The 24,423-nt window shown below is 43.5% G+C and overlaps 2 protein-coding genes and 1 long non-coding RNA gene across 4 annotated transcripts in view; 2 read left to right on the top strand and 1 right to left on the bottom strand.

The window, feature by feature from the left end:
- The window catches only part of LOC117560691, a 12,120-nt gene extending 8,090 nt beyond the window's left edge, over window positions 1-4,030 (top strand). Inside the window, exon 2 of the mRNA XM_034237636.1 lies at window positions 3,134-4,030. Within this exon, the coding sequence (XP_034093527.1) occupies window positions 3,134-4,030 (897 nt within the window). The remainder of the gene's footprint in view (window positions 1-3,133) is intronic.
- Window positions 1-24,423, top strand: part of si:cabz01090165.1 (uncharacterized protein LOC100333421 homolog) — a 493,854-nt gene that overhangs the window by 262,101 nt on the left and 207,330 nt on the right. The gene's annotated exons all lie outside the window — the stretch shown is intronic.
- LOC117560676 lies at window positions 17,577-17,930 on the bottom strand. The gene is made up of 2 exons (XR_004571212.1): window positions 17,794-17,930; window positions 17,577-17,701 (listed from the first exon to the last, which is right to left on the bottom strand). It is a non-coding gene; the product is annotated as an uncharacterized LOC117560676 (long non-coding RNA).

The raw sequence follows: 24,423 nt of genomic DNA, 5'->3' as shown, positions 1-24,423 counted from the left end.
AATAACCTAATAAAAGTAAATGTAACAACTACTACAGTGCAACAAAACAGGAAGATTAAATGTGGTCTCTTAAACATAAGATCTCTAGCATCTAAAGCAATATTGGTAAATGATTTAATATCAGATTATAATATTGATATATGCTGTCTCACTGAAACTTGGTTGAGACATGAAGAATATGTCAGCATAAATGAGGCCACTCCACCCAGCCATATCAATACTCATATTGCCCGGGGCACAGGCCCGAGGAGGTGGAGTTGTAGCAATCTTTGACTCAAGTTTACTTATCAATACTAAACCAAAATTAAATTATACCTCCTTTGAAAGCCTCGTTTTTAGTCTTACGCATCCGACCTGGAAAACTTTGCAGCCAATCTTATATGTTACAGTGTACCGTGCACCAGGTCCTTATTCAGAATTCTTATCAGAATTCTCTGAGTTTTTATCAACTTTGGTACTTAAAACAGATGAAGTAATTATCGTAGGTGACTTTAATATTCATGTTGACGATGATAAAAATAGCCTTACTGTTGCATTTAACTCTATGTTAGATTCTGTTGGTTTCTGTCAGAGTGTAAATAAACCAACCCACTGCTATAATCACACTCTCGACCTTGTTCTGACTTATGGTATTGAAATTGAGCAACTATTAGTCGAACCGCATAATCCTGCTTTATCCGACCATTTCTTAGTAACTTTTGAAGTACTGTTAATAGACTACAAAGCATTAGTCAAAAGCTCCTGCAGCAGAAACCTCTCTGTTAGTGCTATAGCCAAATTTAAGGAAGAGATTCCACCAATACTTAACTCGATAGCATGTAAGGGAGGAAACTTATACAAAATGTACACCACCCCAAATTGATCATGTTGTTGATAGTGCTATAGATGCGCTGCGAATAAAATTAGACTCTGTTGCTCCTTTGAAAAAGAAGAAAATAAAACAACATAGACTAGCTCCATGGCATAATGCCGAAACCCGCAAAATAAAGCAAAAGTCGAGACAACTTGAAAGGATATGGCGTTCCACTAAACTTGAAGAATCTCGTTTAATTTGGCATATTACTCTCAATGAATATAAGAAAGCACTGCGTAAAGCGAGAGCAGCCTACTACTCTTCATTAATAGATGAGAATAAGAATAATGCAAGATTTCTTTTCAGCACTGTAGCCAGGCTGACATAGAGCCACAGCTCGATTGAGCCTTCTATTCCCATAGCACTCAGTAGCAATGATTTTATGTGCTTTTTTAATGATAAAATTGTTACTCTTAGAAACAAAATCAATGACCTCTTGCCTTTGACCAGTATAGTGTTATCAACAGCTCCCGGAAACGTAAGTTCTAATATTACACTAGATAGTGTTGGATCAAGGAGTGGTCTGAAACCCACCTCGGCTCCGTGTGTTCTTTGATGAGCTGGTCAGATTTATAAAAGAAGGAATTCAGAGCACCAGATAAAGGGTTAAACAATAATCTGTTTTAATGGTAAAAGAACAACAATACACATACAGAGCACTCTGCAATAGTACAATACAGAGCGCTCCGGGCTCAATTCCTACCACGACAGCCAGTCAGGAAAAGAGCCCCGATTATGAACATTGGGACAGCTTAAATACAAATTCTGTGGGAGGGGTTGTGACGGTTGCTCCTCCTCAGCTATTTGTTATTGGCGATTTCACTTCTGGGCGAGCCCTAGACTGTGAGCTGGTAGTTCTCCATTGGCCAGTTTCACTTCTGGGCGGGACCCTAGGCAATGAGTCAGCAGTTGTTGACTCTGTCTGATTCGCTCCCTCTCCTTACTGTGTGTGTGTGTGTGTGTGTGTGTGTGTGTGTGTGTGTGTGTGTGTGTGTGTGTGTGTGTGTGTGTGTGTGTGTGTGTGTGTGTGTGTGTGTGTGTGTGTGTGTGTGTGTGTGCGTGTGCGTGTGCGTGTGTGTGCGTGTGCGTGTGTGTGTCTAAATAAGAATGTTTCCTGCCATGCAAACTGCTCCTACTTCATACAGAGTAATTAAGCACATTTAAGCCAACTACTTCACAATGTTGTGGCAATTTAGTACTCACAACATGAAAGAATAAAACAGAGAGAAATCAATAAAACACAAACACAGGTATAGTTAAGCAGTAATTATACAGCATATATATATATCCACTGCAATGAACACACACATATGCAGCATTCCAGAGGCTTGAGCTGTGTGCAAATAAGGATATCCAGCATATATATAGCCACTACAATGAACACACACATTCCACCATGCAGCATTCCAGAGGCCTGAGCCGTGTCCAAACAAGGACACCCCATCTCTCACATCTCCTAATAGAAAGGTTTGACTTCTCATATTTCCAGCTTCTTGTTATACAGACTGCTATTATTTAATACAAAGTAATTAAGTACACACATATATTTAAGCAAACTCACGTCTGGACACTAGGAACACAGGTTACTTCAATAATAGTAAACTAGAATGCTTTTCAGCCATTAACCTTGAACAATTAAATGCAATGATTCTCTCTTCTAAATCATCAACGTGTATCTTAGACCCAATTCCAACTAAGCTGTTGAAGGAAGTTTTTCCATTAATTAGCACTTCTTTATTAAATATTATGAATATGTCTTTGTTATCAGGCTATGTTCCACAATCATTCAAAGTAGCAGTGATAAAACCGCTTCTTAAAAAGCACAACCTCGATCCAGAGGTTTTAGCCAACTATAGACCTATTTCTAATCTTCCGTTCCTCTCAAAAATTATTGAGAAAGTGGTCGCAAAACAGCTGTGTGATTACTTAAAAAACAATGATTTATTTGAAGATTTTCAGTCTGGCTTTAGAACACATCATAGCACAGAGACAGCTCTGGTTAAATTCACAAATGACATTCTAATAGCCTCAGACAAGGGACTTGTCTCTATTCTTGTTTTGCTCGATCTCAGTGCTGCATTTGATACTATCGACCATGATATCCTATTGCAAAGACTAGAGCACTTAGTTGGCATACAGGGAACTGCTTTAGGCTGGTTTAGGTCCTATCTATCTGAACGCTCTCAGTTTGTACGTGTCAATGATGAATCTTCCACGCAAACCAAAGTTAGCCATGGAGTGCCACAGGGCTCAGTACTCGGACCTATTTTGTTCACATTATATATGCTTCCGTTAGGCAATATTATAAGGAATCATTCTGTAAACTTTCATTGTTATGCGGATGATACTCAACTATATTTATCAATCAAGCCTGATGAAATTAATCATCTAAATAAAATTCAAGACTGCCTTAAGGACTTAAAAACATGGATGACCTTACATTTTTTTATGTTAAACACGACCAAAACTGAAGTTATTGTACTTGGCCCGAAGAATCTACGAAACAAATTATCTAAAGATATACTAACTATGGATGGCATTAATTTAGCCTCCAGTGAGACTGTAAGGAATCTTAGTGTTATATTTGATCAGGATTCATCCTTTAACGCCCACATAAAATCAATTACAAGGACCGCCTACTTCCATCTACGTAACATTGCAAAAATCAGGCATATCTTGCCTCAAAACGATGCAGAGAAACTAGTCCATGCATTTGTTACTTCAAGGCTGGATTATTGTAATTCCTTATTATCAGGGTGTACCAAGAAGTCAGTCAAGTCGCTTCAGCTGATTCAAAATGCTGCAGCTCGTGTACTAACCAGAGTTAGGAAAAGGGACCACATTACTCCTGTTCTGGCTGCCTTACACTGGCTCCCTATAGAACACAGGATATCATTTAAAATTCTTCTTCTCGCCTACAAAGCCCTTAATGGGCAGGCGCCATCTTACCTTAAAGAACTCATTATACCCTACTGTCCTACTAGGGCATTGCGTTCCAAGAATGCAGGGTTGTTGGTTGTTCCTAGAGTCTCTAAAAGTACAATGGGAGCCAGAGCCTTTTCTTATCAAGCTCCACATTTGTGGAATCAGCTTCCAGTTTGTGTTCGGGCGGCAGACACCCTATCCGTTTTTAAGAGTGCGCTTAAGACCTTCCTTTTTGATAAAGCTTATAGTTAGGGCTGATTAGATTCAGCAACCTATGTTGCAAATGTATTATCTTTTAATTTACACACGGCATCTATTGCACGTCTGTCCGTCCTGGGAGAGGGATCCCTCCTCTGTTGCTCTCCCTGAGGTTTCTCCCATTTTTCCCTTTAAACTGTGGCTTTTCTCCGGAAGTTTTTCCTTGTACGATGTGAGGGTCTAAGGACAGAGGGTGTCGTATTGTCATACTGATATTCTGTACAAACTGTGAAGACCACTGAGACAAATGTAACATTTGTGATATTGGGCTATATAAATAAACATTGATTGATTGATTGATCATTATTTATTGAGCAGTATACTCTTTCAGATTGAATCATAACAAGTCATACTGAATGTAAATACAACTGACTCTAAAGTAAGTCCCAGTCTGTGACATTGGACATTTTGAAGACTCAAAGTCCCAAGCAGTAGGTAGAATATTAGCTAGTCTATGTAATGTGCACATAAAATAAATAGTTAACTGAATACTGGGATGGAAATTGCCTATAAGCACTCAGTAAAACTTAAACACACACAACAAGCTTCTGAATGATAAGAAGTATAATTAAAACACAATGCACATTACCATTTTGAGAGAGAGTACCTAAGTTAAAGAACTCAGAAAATAATCTCTTATCGAACTGAGGCTCCAGTAAAACACACTGACTGCATGGACATCAGTAAGCCGTTTATGAGTATTATCCCGGTTATGATCATATTGGGGATATGGTGTTTACATGAGCACAGAGAGATCGGGTTATTAATGTTCCCTGTTTACATGATAAATACTAGTAACCTGGCATTTCGATGCCTTTTCTCATCTAAACTATTCAGTATTTGTATGTGAGACGCTTTTGCCGCCGCCGCCGCCATCACTGTTAAGTTACGATACGATACGATATTACTTTATTTGTCAGATCAAGTCTGAAATTTGACTTGTGTCACAGCAGCTCCATGTCCAACATCAACAGACAAGTATCCAGACACAATACATGAAACACAAACAACAAACATTTAACATAACAGCACAATCAGTGCATTTGATCTGGGATTTAGCTCTGTATTTACTGTGAGGATTGACTGATGCACAAAGGAGTGCTTCAGTCTGACTTTATTGAATCGTGGGACCCTGTATCTCCGATTAGATGGTAGCAGTTCATATTCACTGTTCAGAACATGGTTTGGGTCAGAGATTAACTGCTACCAGCTGAAGACTTACTTTCCTCTTCTTTGAAGAAAATGTTCTTATGTTCATGTTGTCTGGGGGAGAAAACATATCAAACCAAGAGATCGTCAGCTTTGATTTTCGCTGTATTAACAATGTCCTGAACATTTGGTGTGTGTGCCTTTACTGCCTTACCTCCGCTACCGGCATCGCTTCATACAACAGGTCTGAGCTGTCCAACTATGACAACACTCCTTGAACATGCGCGCGCTATGTGAGAATCTGCCTTGGTACAAAGTAGCAGTGAAAACATGGTACGGAGTTTCATTGATTTGGGCATTCTCTCAATAAGCAAGTGGAATGGATTTGATAGTGAAGCACTGGCACAGCGCTCTAAGAAGTGCGGCGAGTGGATAGACCGATTCACGGACTTTCCACATGGTAAAAGTGGGGGGGTCTAAACTAATCATTTGAAAAAGTGGGGGGGACTTGTCCCACCCTCATATAATGGCTGCGACGCCCATGGATATCACTCATAAGTTAACTGAAGTCACAATTGTTTTCCTCCACTAAAATAGAGATAGCTAAGATAAGATAACTTTAACAAGATGCCTGTGTGCTTAGTACCAGGTTGTTATCATACCAGCAATGGGTCTTGCTCGTTCTTTCGCTTCCCATCTGATGAAAGGACCAGGAGTGGCTGGATTAAGGTAGCTACCTAGCTAGTAGCAAGCACGTTAGTTAGCATTACAGCCGGCTTAGCCTTGTCATTTTTATTAGCCTTAACATGAAGTAACATTAAGTAACCCAAAATGTTAAACAGTAAGAGTAGTATTCATATTTCGTGAACCTTTGAAGAGTACTGTCACACCGGTGTGATCATTCTATGATACACCATTTAAGCCCGGGGGATAAATGCTAACGCTACATTAGCATCGGCGATCTTTTGTACTTGCTATCTGAACAAATGGTTGACATTAAACATTAAAAAGACCAGGCAGTTCAGAGAGAATCAAAGGAAGGCAGGCAGGCAGCTTTGCATGACATTCTTCTGGACGTGTTTCATTGTGGTGATAGTGAGGGTAGTCAATCCCTTGTTTAGCAAGACAGTAGTGACGGCCATCTTGGTGACTGTTGGAGAAATATTTTCCAAGGTCCATAACTTTGACCAAGTTTATCAGTTCAAACTGTCCTGACTGAGCACACGCACCTGTAACCTTGGCTGCTGTGCTCTCAGTGTTTTGTCTCCCTGTTCCTGCCTGTCGGCGTCATCTGATAGAGGTGTTATGATTCTATCTTGTAATGCAAAATGTTGATTATTCTCTCTGAACTAGCTAAACACATGGGTCTGGGGTAGAGTTCTTCAGATTTGACGTGGCAACTCTACCGTGAAGTCAGAACCTCTGACTCTTTGACTTGTGATGTGAATTCTCCGGCCGAAGCTCCTAAATAAACCATCAGTGTTTGACATCAAAGCTCCAGCTCTCTTCGTGTCTCTCTGAGTCCTGACTCTCCATTGCTACATAAGTTTCCCTTACAAATTGGCGTTGTCGGCAGGATACCAACAAATCTTCAGAACTGGTAAGTGTAATTTCAAATCCACATTTGGACATTGCCTTACCAGAATCTGTGATTGACGGTATCCTAAAATTACCTGTGAAACTGAGCGGTTGTGTTTCGTTTTTTGGTTGATGATAATTTGGGTAGTAAACCCAGGGAATCAGTGTCTGGGGACTTTTGTCCTGGCTGATTTTCTCTGTGTATGCTGCTCGGGACGTATGTGCCATACAAGCATGCACAGCTCATGTTCGGAAAACCTTAAAGAAAGACATCAGTAAAGTGGAGCTTCTGTATGAAAGCAATGTAAAGATTTGTATTGGACAAATCGCCGAATTCTGGGGGTTTCAGCGGCCAACACTAGCAGTTGAGAATAAGCAGCTGGAGATATTATCCCCATCGCCTCTCTAAACACGGCTCCAGCAGCAAGCTCGGGGTGTGTGTGTAAATACCTCCCCGTATCTGTGGCTGGGGAAGTGCACTGAGAGGGAGAAAGTCACAGCTTTTGTCTATAGCTTTAACTCACACCACCGCCATCTCTATTAAAAAACGAGACTGTCTAAAAGCACTCTCGTTGTTTGTGACCGTCTTCGTCTACGTGCTGGTAAGACGGGGCAGCGTGAGGTGACCTGATGCGCCACAGTTCCCTACATTGCTGGAGGAACTGGTGCCGGTCCGGGGTGCATACATAAAATTATAGGCTAATTGATCATGGCTGGGCAGTGGCAGGCGAATGTAGAACAAAAATGAAGCTTAGCACAAGTTCAATGAGGAAGACCAATACCCCCTGCTGTTACACGTCACTTCAATCTCCTCTTCCATTAAGTAATCAGGGGCGTTACTCCCCAGCTAGCCAATCATCGCACCTGCTAACCCCTTTTAAATCTGCTCTTCCCTCTCTGTCAGTTGTCATTTCAGGTGTCAACGCACAACCCTCCTCCACCCCTTCGCCTCCTTTCTCCTAATTCAGGGCCAAGCTAATCCTTCTTCCTTCAGACCAGACCGAACCACTTATCACCACCACCAGTGTCTAGACCCCGGGGGGGTTCATCTGAGCGGTTTTCCCCTCCCGAATGATCATCCTACAAACCGGGGCCTAATCTCCAAACATCAGTTAATTCATTGTTGTAATCTGTCAATCATCATTTTCTTATACCATGCGTCCCGGTAATAAACATGTATTTCATACATCACGTCTCTCCTGATTGAACTGTGTTTCATCGTTGTGATGAACTCGATAGCGAGTGTATAGGCTGGTCCGTGTAGGACTACAATTAACTGTGCTGTTGTTGGAGAGAAAGGTAGAGAAAAAAAGTCTATGCGCTCCTGATCGGGGGGCATAGCGCCACTAGAATAGAGTAGTGGTTGTCGCAAGAGGATAAGCTAGTTATCGCTCTTGGACGGTCATCAGGCACCGATCTCAGGACTTGTATACAAGGGTGGAAGCGTGAGTCAAGGTGCCCATCTAAACAGATAATTCCCTACCCCCTCTGAAACCTCTTAATTCGGACTAAATTGAGCTGGATGAACTTTGCTGTTGCGCTGGTGTTTAATACGAGTTCATGTTTGTTTGTCTGATTGTTTGTATCGGGGGTCTATATTGGTTTGTCTACCCGCCGTCTTGTGTATGTTTTGTAACAACTAATAATGAATCAGTCCATAGCCAGGGTAAAATAAACTAAACTTTAGTTTATTAATAATAATAATGAAAAGATGTAAAGCAAAATGTTGGTAGTATAAATGTGCTGCAAAATGAAAATAAATAGCAAAAGAGTGTTTTTATGTCCTGCATCTGAGTGTGCAGAGGAAAATGTAAACAAGAAACACACTGTTCAGGGTGTGCGCTGTAGGTGTAAGAAGAAAATAAGATGATATTGCTTTAAGAATACATTTTAAATTGTATTGCTGGTATGTTAAGATATCTTTGTGACCTTGTATAAACCCTATGCCCCGTCCTGCGCCCCAAGACCCTCAGAGGCATCACTGCTGCTTGTAAGACCTATCTGAGGAGATCAGGGTTGAAAAAATATATATATCTGTCTGCTCAATTAGGTCAATGTTGTATTATTTGTTTCATTTATTCTTAATCTATGTATTGTATGGTAATAATGAATAAAAACGTAATGTATTGAACACATTCTGAAACAAAGCAGATAAGACAGAACTAGACTCAGACATAATACTAATTATGGTTGAAACCTTTTGCGCTGTTGCTGCAAAATGGAAACTTTGTTGATTGTCTATTCCAACTGGCCACTGGAATCAGATAATTGATATAAGTTGAAGTTAAATTACAGTTTTTAAATATAGTTTAACATTCTTTATTAAACTGTTTCAAATTATTTCTAGTATCAACCAATTGGTCTATAGACATTACTACAATTATAATAGTTACTACTGACAAGTTTTCTGAAACCGAGCTTATGAACAAAAGAGTAAATGTTGCTGGTTAAGCCAGGATCAATATATTTGTTGAAGTTTTTATTGTGTGCATAATAAATGTGTTAAATGAATTGAGCAATTCTTTAACAAGTATAATGTTGCAATCTCTTTATAATAAGTAATTACAGTTAGATGTTGTTTTCCCGGGGCCTCTCCTTCACAGGCCTACACTTTAAATCATGACACTTTCAAATCATAACAGACAGAGATCAGTATCGCTTTGTGTAGCAAGCCAAAATCCATGTAGGGGTTCTACTCGAGCCCAATTTAAATACTCGCATGCATGCACGCACGCACGCACGCTCGCACACACACACACACACACTTTGGATGAGTATTCACCTTATCCACATTGTAAATTGTTGCCTTCTTTAGAGTTATTAGTAATTCAAGATTCATTATTAAATTGAATGTGGTACATAAGATAAAATAAATAAAACTTTGACTTTTGTTCACAACATTAGACCTGTCCTCTAATCTCTACTAGAATAAGATACGTGTGCATGTTAGGGTGTTTTAACGCTCCCGTAATGTACCTAATCTTGTTATCCTTTTCATTACAGAGCTGGGAAAATGGTGTATTGATTAAATTCTGATGTGTGCACGTCCGATTTTGACTGACTTTAGTTCTAATGTTAATTTGACTTCAACCCATAAGTAATTATTTAAATTAACTCTAATTTCACATGATGATGGATTAGTGTTCCACATTTGTTCCACTAATTTGTTTTACAATTAGGCCAAAGGTAAAGAGAGACATTGATGACAGGTGTTTTTATGTAACAATGACATCCTGTCTAAACATCAGTCAGGCTTCAGAAAGCAACATAGCACCATCACTGCCACAATGAAAGTGGTAAATGACATTACGAGTATTTTAGATAATAAGCAGAGTTGTGCAGCTCTATTTGTTGACCTATCCAAAGCTTTTGATACTGTCGATCATCGCATTTTGAAGCAAAGGCTGGTCAGTATAGGCATGTCCAGCCATGCAGTGGGTGGTTTGTGAACTACCTCTCTGAAAGGTCCCAATGTGTTCAGTTTGATGGGATGTCTTCTGAGTGGTTAAACATCACTAATGGTGTACCACAAGGTTCAGTTTTAGGTCCGCTATTATTCTCCATCTACATCAATAGTTTAGGTGAAAATGTCGAAGGAGCAACCTTACATTTTTATGCGGACGATATCGTTATGTACTGTGCAGGTCCCTCGATTAACGAGGCTGTTGTTAAATTACAGACTGTTTTTAACATTATTCAGGCTCAGCTGTCTGAGCTTAAGCTTCTTTTAAATGTGGATAAAACCAAGGTAATGCTCTTTTCTAAAGCTAAAGCTAAAAATACACCGGAGACTGCTTTGGATATTGTAACTACGCAAGGAATACAACTTGAAGTGGTTACCTGTTACAAATACTTGGGTATCTGGCTTGATGACTGTCTCACTTTTAAACTTCATGTCAATAACCTGCTTAAAAAGCTGAGGGTTAGGCTAGGTTTCTTTTACAGAAATAAGTCCTGTTTCTCGCTTGAGGCCAGGAAAAGGCTAGTCACTGTGACCTTTTTACCTGTGCTGGATTATGGTGATTTGTTATATATGAATGCACCTGCCAATTACCTGAGCAAGTTAGATGCTGCGTATCCCAGTGCACTGAGATTTTTGACAAATTGTAAAGCACTTACGCATCACTGTACCCTGTATACCAAGGTGGTTATGCCATCACTTACTGTACGGAGGCTCAGTCACTGGTACTTTTTCATTTACAAAGCCATGTTGGATAAACTACCATCTTATATCTGCTCCCTGATCTCTCTGCGAATTGAAAGTACTTATTGCCTGAGATCGCATGCTGTAGTTTTATTAAATGTGCCAAGTGCTAGGACTGTCTTAGGGAAGAAAGCTTTTAGATGTGCAGCTCCACTAACATGGAACAGTCTGCAAAAAGAATGGAAAATTACCAAGCTAGTACCACTACATGTTTTTAAAGCTCGGTTGGATGCTACAAAATCAGATGCTGTTGGTACCTACCTGTACATGTGGTTAAATATGTAAATTGTAATCCCTGTACATTTTGCTGTATGATGTCCTTTTGTTGTTCTGTTGTTTATGTTTTTATGTCTTCTTGTGGAACCTACTGCTGCAGGTCTCCCTTGAAAAAGAGATCATTGATCTCAATGGGATTTTACCTGGATAAATAAAGGTTTTGAATTGAATTGAATTGAATGACCCTGTGTCCCTTTTGTTAGTACGTGGTTCCATTTTGTCTATGGCCTTGGACGGCTTCACTAAGAGTCACCCAGTTCTGCCCTGCTACAGTCCGGCTGAGTGCAGTCACAGAGATGCTATGGCTGCTCTACATGACATTAATGGTCTGATCCGAGAATGGACACCATTTCCTGCTCCCAGAGAGAATGACACTCCTCAAACTGAACATTACAGCCGTTGATACTGTCTCACGTGGGTCTGCTCCCCCCACGAGCCATGAACTGAAAGCTTGACATCTGCTTTGAACACTTGGAAGCCTCCCTGTCACACCAGCACCAACCCTTGGGTCAGTCAGATGAGACTAACGGCTTCACTTAGGGCATTTGGTTCAGATAAATGACTCTCGTTACCACAGAGTGGGTTGTTTTTTGAGGCTATTCATACTGCTATGCAGAGGATGCCTGCAAGTTGGCGAGCTGTTAAAAGCCCCTACTATTGTTTCATATAGGCCTTATGTCAGGGGTCTCTTACTGTCTAGTTCTGCATGTATTCACATTATGTAGACAATGTTTCCACCTAGTAAAACTAAAGGCTGCACGAATCTCAGGCTACAATACAACCATTCTGTTCTGCTCTAACGATTAAATTGATAGATTCTACATCAAAACAATTAGCTTTTATTATTTCCAATGATAACGTCGCCTTAACTAGAGGAATGCAAACCTGTTTTCAAATGTAAGGTTTTGATTTTGTTTGACATTTCTCAGTAATGACACCCTCAGGCACCCACTATCATTCATGCTATGCCATCAGTAGTGACTCAGATGTTAAGGGGATGAAGCTTTTCCTCCCAAATCAGATATGCTTTGTTTTTCAACAAATGTACACATTTCCTGCATAATATATGTGTCTCACAATTTGTTTGTTTTTTTGTAAGCTGCACACAGGTGATACTGAGTCTTCTCGATTAATAGATTATAAACTATACCATGCTTAAATAGACTCCTAAGTTATTATTTCATAATGTAACATATCGTCACCTTCTTAAACTAATGGCCTAAGTCATATTTTGGAGAAAATATTTTTTCTCTTCTTGATGCTGGCCACCTCTGGTAAAATTGCCTACATCCTTATTGAAAAGAAAGTGCTGTTCCTACCCTGATAGTATAATGTCCTATGTCAAGAGTGTGACTTAGGCAATATATTTTTAAAAGATAATTGCTAAAGTCACATTGTCTTGTGACTTAGGCAATTTGACAAGCTTTACAAAATGGCTGCTTCTGTTATGGTTATCTGAGAGAACCCAAACGCAGGACACGGCAGTGTGTTACAAAGGTTTTATTTGGAGGAGATAATCCGGCTGGAGAGTATCCACTGGAGCGTAATCCACTGAAGAGTATCCTCTGGAGTTTTAATCCACTGGAACATAATCCACTGAAGCGTAATCCTGGAGCACAAGAAGAACAGGTAAGAATATATTCAGGTGTAGCGAAAATAGTCACTATACTTTAAGAAGGCTGAGAAGGCTAAGAGTTTTACCACTGGGCTTTAACAACGATCTGGCGCTGACAGGTTGTGGAGCCTCCGCTGATATACCATCCGTAATGGCTGATGGGAATCAGGTGTGTCGCAGAGGAGAGTGCTCAATTGTTTGCAGCTGGTGGAGATTTGAGCCGGGAGCCAGGAGTGACAGGCACCACGCCCACACAGACAGGGAAAGGGAAAACACACACACAAGGAAGGTGGCTGGAGAATGCAACCACCACAGTACCCCACCCCCCCCTTAAGGGACGCCTCCAGGCGGTCTACCAGGTCTACCAGGTCTTCCAGGGTTATCCCGGTGTAAGTCCCGTATCAGAGATGCGCCCACGATGTCTCGCCGGGGAACCCAACACCTCTCCTCTAAACCATAGCCCTCCCAATCCACCAGATATTGGAATCCCCTTCCACGGCGACGAACGTCCAACAATCGCCTGACGGGTGGGGGAACACTCACTGGAGGAGACAAAGGACTGCTGGCAACAGGTTTCAACAGAGATACATGAAATGTTGGATGAACCTTCATGTGTGAGGGAAGTTTGAGTTTGACTGCAGATGGATTAATAATGGAGTCGATGATGAAGGGGCCGACATACCGTGGGGTAAGTTTCTTTGACTCTGTCTTGAGTGGGAGATCTTTGGACGAAAGTCAAACACTCTGACCTGGTAGGTAGTTGGGGGCCTGGGTCCTGTGGCGGTCTGCGATGAGGCGGTTGCGGGCAGCGGAGCGGAGCAGGGCTGCTCGGGTGTCCCTCCACACCTTACGACAGCGACGAAGGTGGGCCTGAACGGAGGGAACAGCAACTTCCTCTTCCTGGGCTGGAAACAGAGGTGGTTGGAAACCCATGGCACAATGAAAAGGTGAAATACCTGTGGCTGCACTTGGCAGGGAGTTGTGGGCATACTCGATCCATGGCAGATGTGGGACCCATGACGAAGGGTTCTTGAAAGCCACACAACGAAGGGCCGACCCCAGATCCTGGTTGGCCCGTTCTGTTTGCCCGTTCGTCTGAGGATGATAGCCAGATGACAGGCTCACCGATGCTCCCAGAGCCTGACAGAAGGCCTTCCAAACGTGGGAAATGAACTGGGGGCCCCGGTCAGTGACGATGTCGGTGGGAATCCCATGAAGTCGAACTACATGGTTGACCAGAAGATCTGCAGTCTCTCGGGCAGTGGGAAGTTTGGAAAGAGCCACAAAGTGTACCATCTTTGAGAATCTGTCCAGGTTAGGTGATGATGGTATTTCCTTGTGAAAGTGGAAGTCCAGTAACAAAATCCAATGCCACATGCGACCAAGGGTGACTAGGTACTGGCAGTGGGCGAAGCAGGCCAGCGGGAGGCTGGTGGGAGGACTTGGCGCGGGCACACACTGTACAGGCAGCAACAAAGGCCCTGGTGTCTTGAGCCATGGAAGGCCACCAGAAGCGTTGTTTGAGAATGAACAGTGTGCGATGGACACCAGGATGACATGAGAAACGAGAGGTGTGTGCCCACTGCAGGACCTTGGAGCGAACAGGGGCAGGCACAAAAAGACAATTAGCTGGGCAGTTACCTGGGCTAGGCTGTGCTCGCTGGGCCTCCCTGACCAATGACTCAATCTCCAAGGTAACAGCCCCCACCACGCAGGAGGCAGGCAGGATAGTGTCTGGACTGGCAGCTGGTCCATCGGAAGCGAACTGGCGAGAGAGGGCGTCAGGCTTGAGGTTCCGTGACCCTGGACGGTAGGTGAGGGTGAATGAGAATCGGCCGAAATACAGGGCCCATCGAGCCTGACGGGAGTTAAGGCGCTTGGCAGATTGGATGTACGCCAGGTTCTTGTGGTCCGTCCATACAATAAAAGGGAGTTCAGCTCCCTCCAGCCAGTGCCTCCACTCCTCTAGGGCAAGTTTGACAGCCAGCAGCTCTCTGTTACCCACGTCATAGTTATTCTCAGCTGGGGTGAGGCGGCGAGAGAAAAATGCACAAGGATGCAATTTTTGTTCTCGTTCCGAGCGCTGGGAAAGAACTGCTCCTACCCCGGTGTTGGAGGCATCGACCTCCACAACGAACTGGAGAGAGGAATCAGGGTGGATGACCACAGGGGCAGTAGTGAAGAGTCTCTGTAGCTCTGAAAAGGCTGCATCGCACTCTGGGGTCCAGGAAAAGCCAGTTGTGGGGGAAGTGAGTCTGGTTAAAGGACCCGCCACTCTGCTGTAGTCCCTGATGAAGTGCCGATAGAAATTGGCGAAACCAAGAAACTGTTGAAGCAGTTTGACTGAGGTTGGTTTGGGCCACCCCACCACCGCTTGGATCTTTTCAGGGTCGGACCTAAGCTTTCCTTCCTCAACGATGTAGCCCAGGAATGAGACTGTGTTGACATGGAATTCGCATTTCTCCGCCTTTACAAAGAGTCTGTTCTCCAGGAGTCTCTGCAGCACCTGCCTGACAAGGATAATGTGCTCCTCCTTGTTACGAGAGAATATGAGGATGTCATCCAGGTAGACAAAGACTGACCGGTTGAGGAGGTCACGGAGCACATCGTTCACCATTGACTGAAAGACTGCAGGGGCATTCGTCAGTCCAAAAGGCATCACCAGATACTCGAAGTGACCGAGTGGTGTGTTAAAGGCCGTCTTCCACTCGTCCCCTTCTCGGATTCTGACGAGGTGGTAGGCATTGCGGAGGTCCAGTTTGGAAAAAATGGTGGCTTCCTGGAGGGGTTCAAAGGCGGAGTTAATGAGGGGTAGTGGGTATTTGTTTTTTACAGTAATGGCATTGAGACCCCTGTAATCAATGCAGGGCCGCAGTGAGCGGTCCTTCTTGGAGACGAAGAAAAACCCAGCACCGACCGGGGAGGAGGATGGCCGAATGACACCAGCAGCCAGGGAGTCATCGATGTAATTTTCCATGGATTATCTCTCAGGGCGAGATAGGTTGAACAGACGTGAGGAAGGCAGAGGGGCCCCGGGAAGGAGGTCAATGGGACAGTCGTAGGGTCGATGAGGAGGAAGAGAAAGAGCTCGCTGTTTACTGAACACCTCTCCTAGGTTATGATATTCAGTGGGAACAGATGACAGGTCAGGCGGCTCGATCTTGAGTGGTGGAGAGGCGGCCTCTGCTGGCGGTAGGGCAGACTGCAGGCATGAGGATAAGCAAAAAGAACTCCAACTAATGATTTTGCCAGTTACCCAATCAATCTGGGGGTTGTAAGTTCTTAACCAGGGATGGCCCAACACTATGGGGGCCTGAGGTGAGGAAATTAGGTGAAACTGAATAAACTCACGATGGTTTCCAGACAGAATGAGGTTTACTGGCTTGGTGCGGTGAGTGACTTGGGCCAGGAATTTTCCATTTAGAGCATTAGCACTAAGAGGTGAATCTAACACTTCGCAGGAAATTCCTGCCTGAGCTGCAATGTCAATGTCCAAAAAATTCTCATCCGCCCCCGAGTCCACTAAGGCGAGCAGGGGTAGGGACTGTTGGTTGCAGCAAAGCATGGCTTCTAGCTGTGTTCTGGGTCGGGGGTTGAGAGAGGAGGAAGGGCTCGCCAGAATCCCCACAGCTACTGACGAGCCTGACCTTTTGGCAGACTAGGACAGGAGGAAACGGGATGACTGGTTTGGCTGCAATAAACACATTCCCCAGCATGGATCCTTCTAGCACGCTCAGATGGTGAGAGGCGGGCCCTTCCCACTTGCATGGGCTCCTCTCCATGGGATGAGGCTGAGTAAGGAGCCGGGAAAGATCGGGGAATAGGGGTAGTGGCAGTTCCAATTTGGGGATCAAGTGAGAAGTCGCTGGGATTGGAGTGACGGCTAGTCCTATCCCTACGTCTCTCTCTGAGGCGATTATCAATCTTAATGGCTGTGGCAATTAAATTATCCAAGCTACCTGGATCATCCCTAGCCGCTAGCTCGTCTTTAATTGCTTCGTTCAGCCCCTGAAGAAAAGCATCCTGTAGTGACTCGTTATTCCAGCGTGAGTCGGAAGCCACTGTTCTAAACTCCACTGAAAATTCGGCTACACTACGGAAGCCCTGCCGGAGAGAAAGAAGGCGCCTAGCAGCATCCCTCCCCCGTACCGGGTGATCAAAAACTTTTTTCATTTCGGAAATGAAAGTATCATATGACCAGCAAATGTGTGGCTGGCTCTCCCTAACAGCTGTATCCCAATCTAAAGCCCTCCCCCTCACAGGCTCATTACGTATGCTACCCTAGCCCCATCTGTGTGATAAGTACTAGGATGCTGCTCAAAAACTAACGTACACTGGAACAAAAAGGCTCTACAATTACCCAAATCTCCAGCGTATCGTTCAGGTGTGGGAATGACAGCCTCTCGTAGCTGATGGAGGAGTGCGGCAGGAGGGGGGGGAGGGGCTGTCGGCTGTGCAGCGTGCTGTGGAGGAAAAGCCTGCGAAGTGAGCAGTTCTACCTGCGTGCCGATCCTTTGCACATTAACGGAGAGGTTCCGGAGAGTCTCCAATGCCTCACGGAGAACTGTATCATGATGCCCCACGAGAGCGCCTTGACTGACCAGGGCTTGGCAGAGTTCGTCTGTAGTTTTGGCCTGGTAGCCGGTGTCCGCTGGGTCCATACTGGCCAGATCGTTCTGTTATGGTTATCTGAGAGAACCCAAACGCAGGACACGGCAGTGTGTTACAAAGGTTTTATTTGGAGGAGATAATCCGGCTGGAGAGTATCCACTGGAGCGTAATCCACTGAAGAGTATCCTCCGGAGTTTTAATCCACTGGAACGTAATCCACTGAAGCGTAATCCTGGAGCACAAGAAGAACAGGTAAGAATATATTCAGGTGTAGCGAAAATAGTCACTATACTTTAAGAAGGCTGAGAAGGCTAAGAGTTTTACCACTGGGGTTTAACAACGATCTGGCGCTGACAGGTTGTGGAGCCTCCGCTGATATACCATCCGTAATGGCTGATGGGAATCAGGTGTGTCGCAGAGGAGAGTGCTCAATTGTTTGCAGCTGGTGGAGATTTGAGCCGGGAGCCAGGAGTGACAGGCACCACGCCCACACAGACAGGGAAAGGGAAAACACACACACAAGGAAGGTGGCTGGAGAATGCAACCACCACAGCTTCAAGAAGAAAGAAAAACTAACAGATAAATTAAGTTATTTTCATGGTTCAGGGCTTGTCCCCTGTTGGTAAGTGATGTTTACTATACTATAGGCTAGGCTATAAATGTTGTGTAGTTATTTAGTCTTTTAATTTCACAATTACTGTAGCTAATGTAGCTACTGTAGGTACTATAGTTACTGAAGCTAATGTAGCTACTGTAGCTCCATGAAGCTTGCACACATTTCCCTCTGGGACAATAAAGACTCATCTAAAAACGAATCTTTCAAAACTAACGGTTACAATTACAGCATAATTATAAATAAGGAAAAGTACATTTTGCGTTTGTCTGTATTAATTCTTAATATTGTCCTTTTTCCACATTACATTTCCATCTTATTAGGAAAGATTAAATGTTTTTTAACTGAATTTGGCCAAATAATATTCATTAAATAGCTTTAATGTATTAATGCATAGGACCACAGTGCAATTACAAAAATGTTTTTCACAATGATCACACAGTTGTGACCGTACGCCTACTCCTTTTTGGTAGGAGATGCACTTGACTTTTCAGACACCGATCAGGAATCATCCAATGAAAATGAGACTGTCGTTAAAGAGGTGGAGCAGCATGTACCAGGCCAAGACACTGTGGGTGTTTCTCAATGTCGAGGACGCTTCCCCTGTCCGCCGAGTCAGGTCCATCAGAGGCTAGGCAAGAATCATTCCTGGCTTTCGGAGAGCGAAGAATGGAACAGGCGAGCAAGTGTGCAGGTGTGCGTCATATGAGTGGCCCCGCCTTAAATTTTCCGACAAAGATTTGGGGAATTGGTCCGTGCGCAAAGCATTGTGGGGATTTTAAGACCGCGGAGGATACACATGTCTAGCCTCGAAATTTCCAGCAACTAATTACGCCGGCCTCGGTAGAATTCCAAGGATCCTGGACATTGGAACAGTCCTTCGGCGGGACTCGATTAAGTAGTATCCTTGAAATAGTGGCTCTGGAGCAGCCTTACTCGACATTGAGAAACACCCTGAGTCAGATGGAGCAGACAATAGCCTAAACACTTTCATTGAAGAAGAGAGTGTTGCTGAAGATGCCTTAGCAGACCCGTCCACACCATGAAGAAGACATAGATGATGATGATGATGATGATGATGATGATGATGATGATGTTATCATTGACCCAAACTACAATCCATCCTCTGATGAGTCCTCTGTCCCTGAAAATGAAGACAGTCTGGCAGCAACTTCAGAACATTATGGTCCTCATCTAGAGGATGTGTATGAAAACAATACGGTCAAAAGGAAACAACATAAATACCAGCCCAGAAACATGGAAGCAAAATGAATCCAAGAAGAAACATCTCAAAAGAATGGCATACAAGGCCAAAGGTGGCAAAGAAATAGCTGCAAAGGCTATGGGCCTTCCCTGCAATTCGAAGTTCTGTCAGCGAGTCACAACTCGAGACTGTCAATCCATTACAGAAGAGCAGAGGCAGTGGATATTTCAGAAAGTTTGGTCAATGGACAACTGGGAAGAACATCGGTTATACGTCACCACTTTGGTCACAAAGGTTGCCATGAAGCAAAAGAAAGTTGGTGAGGGATCCAGGCGCAGTTCATCATTTTCCTACCAACTGAAACAACTTCAGGATGGAACAAATCTTAAAGAATGTAAAGCTTTTTTTCTTCTACACTTGGTATCCCTGAAAGAACCATTACACTAGCTGAACAAAGACACCATCGACCATGACGAACAAGTGGCAGACCCGTCAACTACATCTGGCCCTAAGAGTGGCAAAAATGCAAAGCTGGAAACTGCTGTGACAGATTTCCTTCAAGAAGTTCCTTCACCCAGGCACAACCATCTCCCAACTACATCGGGAATCTCAACAGGCAGCTGCAACTGCTGAAGTTGACGCTCTGCCAATCAAGTCGAGGAGGTTTCAGAACCTTCCGTCCATGAAACATGTCATGCCGTTCGAGTGTCATCAGCTTTTTGACCATTTGCCACATAATTAGACACACACACACAGCCCCCCCCCCCACACACACACACACACACACACACACCAAGATGACTGAGAAAGGTTCAGGGGAGAAACTGATTTAAATGGAAAAGGGTTAGCTACAATTAAAAACACAGCAAAGAAGAGCTGGAGGGAGTAGTGAGGAGAGGCACATGCCTCCTCAGGGTTTGATTTACTTGCCTTTTGTTTTATTTAGCTAAGAGTGATTTAAGTTGTACCTTTTGAGTTTGCTATATTGAATTAAAGGGCCAAACTGCCATTCCTGAGTCTCTGTATGCTCTTCTAGCATTTTAAACTGTTAGTGGCTGACGCAGCCCCATGGTCTGTCACAGTAATGCGGGAAAGAGAAGTGCACTGTTTTGCAGAGATGTTCACAAGTCTTGTTTTGCAAGTCCAAGTCAAGTCTCAAGTCTTTGGTCACGAGTCCAAGTCAAGTCTCAAGTATTTGTGGGGTGAGACTTGATCAAGTCTCAAGTCTTTGGTCACGAGTCCAAGTCAAGTCTCAAGTCTCTAAAAAATAAAAGTCTCATGTCTCTTCTGGTTGTAATAAGCCTTCTATTGTCTGCTGCTATCCAGTCTGTTAAGAATACTGCACAGCTATATCTAAGAAATTCAAAGCATTTACTGTATCTGAAATATACTGAACTGGTGATATTAAAACATGACCTGTTCCAAAAGAGATATCTACCATTAACACCATTTACCAGCCAAATGCTGGTAAATCATGCAAGTGGCTGGTACTGTGTGTTGCACGCACCAGCCAAAAATAACAATGGCAATCTATTGAGTGGCTGGTAAAATTTCAACATTCACTAGGCTAGCTATTTGGCCAGTGGACAAAAATGTTAAAATTTGACCTCTGCAACCGTATTGTTTAATTACACTGGGTCTCTAATTACATATTTTAAGTCTACTATAAATAAACATATTCCTATATCCTCTCACTCAAACCCAGTGTAATGGTAACCTGATAAACCTGTAACATTAACGTTACGTGGTCAACAATAAACCTGTAACCTGCCTATAAACCGACAGATGTATTTATGTATGTAACTATGTATTTTTCTACGTTTAACGTTAGCCAGTAGATGGTGGCAGCGGAACGTAATGATTAACGTTACCGACCTTTTTTATGTCATGTCAAGAGTTGGATGTCAACGCCACTCAACGCAAACAAGTGTGACAAGCAAACATTCACTCATCTTTTCAAATATTCAGTTACAAAGCTAGTAGCAAGCTAAGTTAACATTACATAGCTGATGCTGAGCTAAACATGTTTGCTAACCGTCCATATGTGTTAATGTGACTGACCTCTCCGGGTGAGTTTTCAATTGCCTGATGAAATTTGACGTTGTTGTACCAGCATCCTTGATTTTAATATTGCAGACTTTGCAGTGTGCGCTCCTTTTGTTGGTGCCGCCGGCATTTTGTTCGAAGTTTTTATAGTTGAACCTAATTACAAGCGGTACAGCTGCAGGTGTGCCGCCGGTCGCCATGGTGTTACCATGATGTTAATGTTAATGTTAAAGGTGGGGTAGGTAAGTTTGAGAAACCGGCTCGAGATACACTTTTTGTTATATTCCATGGAATGCTCTTAACATCCCGATAGCCGGCCCGGCTAAAATAACTGGATGGCCTACCTGCCTGTCAGCCTTCCATCTGGGCACAAACTTATCTCGTTGGTCATGTGCGCGTTCGTGTGTGTTGGAGGAGGGGCTCTGTGAGGAAGTGGCAGATTTTCTTCGGTTGTGTATTTTCAAATTCTAGCGATCTCGAGCCGGTTTCTCAAACTTACCTACCCCACCTTTAATACGCCAAAAATAGAAAACACAATGATTGTTCACGAGTCCCAAAACACGAGTCCAAGTCGAGTCCGAAGTCTTTTGAGCAGGAGTCCAAGTCAAGTCTGAAGTCTCTGTGTGTGCGACTTAAGAGCGACTCGAGTCCGAGTCACAAACTCGAGTCCCCATCTCTGCTGTTTTGCCTAAGTCACTTACTCCAGAAGTAATAAGGCCTAAGTCAGGTTTCAAATTGCCTAAGTCACAACAACATGTTCGTAAATTGGCATAAGTCATCTAAATCTCTTATTTTACACAATTGACAGACAGTGTTATGTGTATGTCAATAGTCATATATTGTCATAACTGTTTTGAGTGAAATAATTAATATATATCATATATTCTATATTTGGTTAAGTTTTTTCTGTTTTTTGAAAAACTTTCAAATATGACTCAGGCCATTAGTTTAAGAAGGTGACGATATGTAAGAAAAGGGACGGAAGAGTCAATTATATTGAGTAATTGATTTTATATTGGGTCATTTATTTCTCAAACCTCTGTTTAGTTGTAGAGACAATGTCCATCCATCCATCCATCTTCTCCCGCTTATCCGTGGCCGGGTCGCGGGGGTAGCAGTTCCAGCAGAGAGCCCCAAACTTTCCTTTCCCTGGCCACATCAACCAGCTCTGACTGGGGGATCCCAAGGCGCTCCCAGGCCAGCGAAGAGAGATAATCCCTCTGCCTGGTCCTAGGTCTACCCCTTGGTCTCTTCCCAGTGCTGAAGGTCGCAGACCGATGAAGCCATTAGAACCAAATCATCTGCAAAAAGCAGTGGTGCAATCCTTAGTCCACCGAACTGCAGACCCCCTCCCCCACGACTACGCCTTGAAATCCGATCCATGCATATTACAAACAGGATTGGTGACAAAGCGCAGCCCTGACGGAGGCCAACCCTCACCGGAAATGGGTCCGACTTACTGCCGAGGACCCGGATACAGCTCTCGCTTTGGGAGTACAGAGATTGGATGGCCCTGAGTAGAGACCCCCTCACCCCATACTCCCGCAGCACCTCCCACAGTAACTCCCTGGGAACTCGGTCATACGCCTTCCCCAAATCTACAAAACACATGTAGACCGGATAAGCGTACTCCCAGGCCCCCTCCAGGATCCTTGCGAGAGTAAAAAGCTGATCCATCGTTCCACGACCAGGACGGAATCTGCATTGTTCCTCCTCAATCTGAGGTTCGACAATCGGCCTGACCCTCCTTTCGAGTACCTTAGAGCAGGGGTTCCCAACCTTTATTGTGCCAAGGACCGGCAGATACATTAAAAAAAAATCGCGGACCGGTTGTCAATTTTAACTGATTTTAATATTTACTCACCACCCGCAGGTAGCAACAGAGGCTAATTGTATGTAACAGCCTGAACAAATACTAGAACAATATGCATCCAAAACATATTAACAACGTTTAAAAAAGAACCGGTGTCGTTTTTTGGTTTTTCGGAAAAACGGAAAACCAAAAAACCGATGTTATTCAGTTTTTAAACCAAAACGGGAAAACAGATAAATCAACATTTTGGTTTTGTTTGTATGATTTACGGATAATCCAGTGAATGCTGGGAAAACGAGGAGAAGGCGCAATATGAAGGAGATGTCTGGTCGCCAGGGTGCGTGTGTGTGCGTGTGTGTGTGTGTGTGTGTGTGTGTGTGTGTGTGTGTGTGTGTGTGTGAGAGATCGTTGGAGCTATGTGCAACTCAAGGCATATGCTCGAACGGGAGGTGCCTGGACGCTGCAATCATGTTGCGCACTATCCGTTCTGAGTGTGCTGACTTTTCGTACAATGTCCCACTGTCTGGCTTCCTGCATAAAGTCAAGTGCTCGGCGCAGTTGTGGCGAAATGTCGCTCCTCTGTTTTCATTTAAACAGTTCCATATCCGTTAGCGCAGCTAGCTAGCACCTGATGCTAACAACAACAATGCACGTAAGGTCTCTCTCTCGCTCGCTCGGGCCACACATACACACACCCTCCCGGTCCTCCCAACAGCCAGTCGGTGCCTGCCGGTGAGCGTGGAAGTGTGGTCTGCCACAAGCGGGCGGCAGGAGCGGGGCTGTCAGCATCAGCTTGTAGATGGTATTTTAAACTCGATGCGCTCTGAAACTACGGGGCGGCCGAGGAAAAAAAATACACATGCGTTAATCGCGTTAAAATAATTAGTGGGGTTAATTTTTTTTTTTGCGTTAACGCATTATTAACGCGTTAACTTGACAGCCCTAATTATAACAGATGGTGTTAATATCCTTAACCTCTTAAGCCCCAAGCCTGTTTTTCAGGTTTCAGGCTCGAAAATGACATGCCCAAAACAAAGGACTATAACTTAACTTCTAAAAGGGTTATATGAATAATTTCTTTTATCAAAGCAAGGTCACATCTGTGAGTTGGATGTAGAAGTGTCAGAATCAATAAAGATGTTTCAGTGTCAGAGTAAATCCAGATGGAACATAGTCAAAAAGTGTACATTTTTGTCTCCGCCCAAATAAAACCCATTACTTATAGTGAAAACCACCCTTGAATGATGGGTTAGTAGCCTAAAAGCTTTAGGAATCCAA

The sequence above is a fragment of the Gymnodraco acuticeps genome, unplaced genomic scaffold, assembly GCF_902827175.1.
Source record: "Gymnodraco acuticeps unplaced genomic scaffold, fGymAcu1.1, whole genome shotgun sequence".
In the NCBI taxonomy this organism is placed as follows: domain Eukaryota; kingdom Metazoa; phylum Chordata; class Actinopteri; order Perciformes; family Bathydraconidae; genus Gymnodraco; species Gymnodraco acuticeps.
Note: the sequence above shows the minus strand (reverse complement) of the source record. Positions and strands in the feature narration are given on the sequence as shown.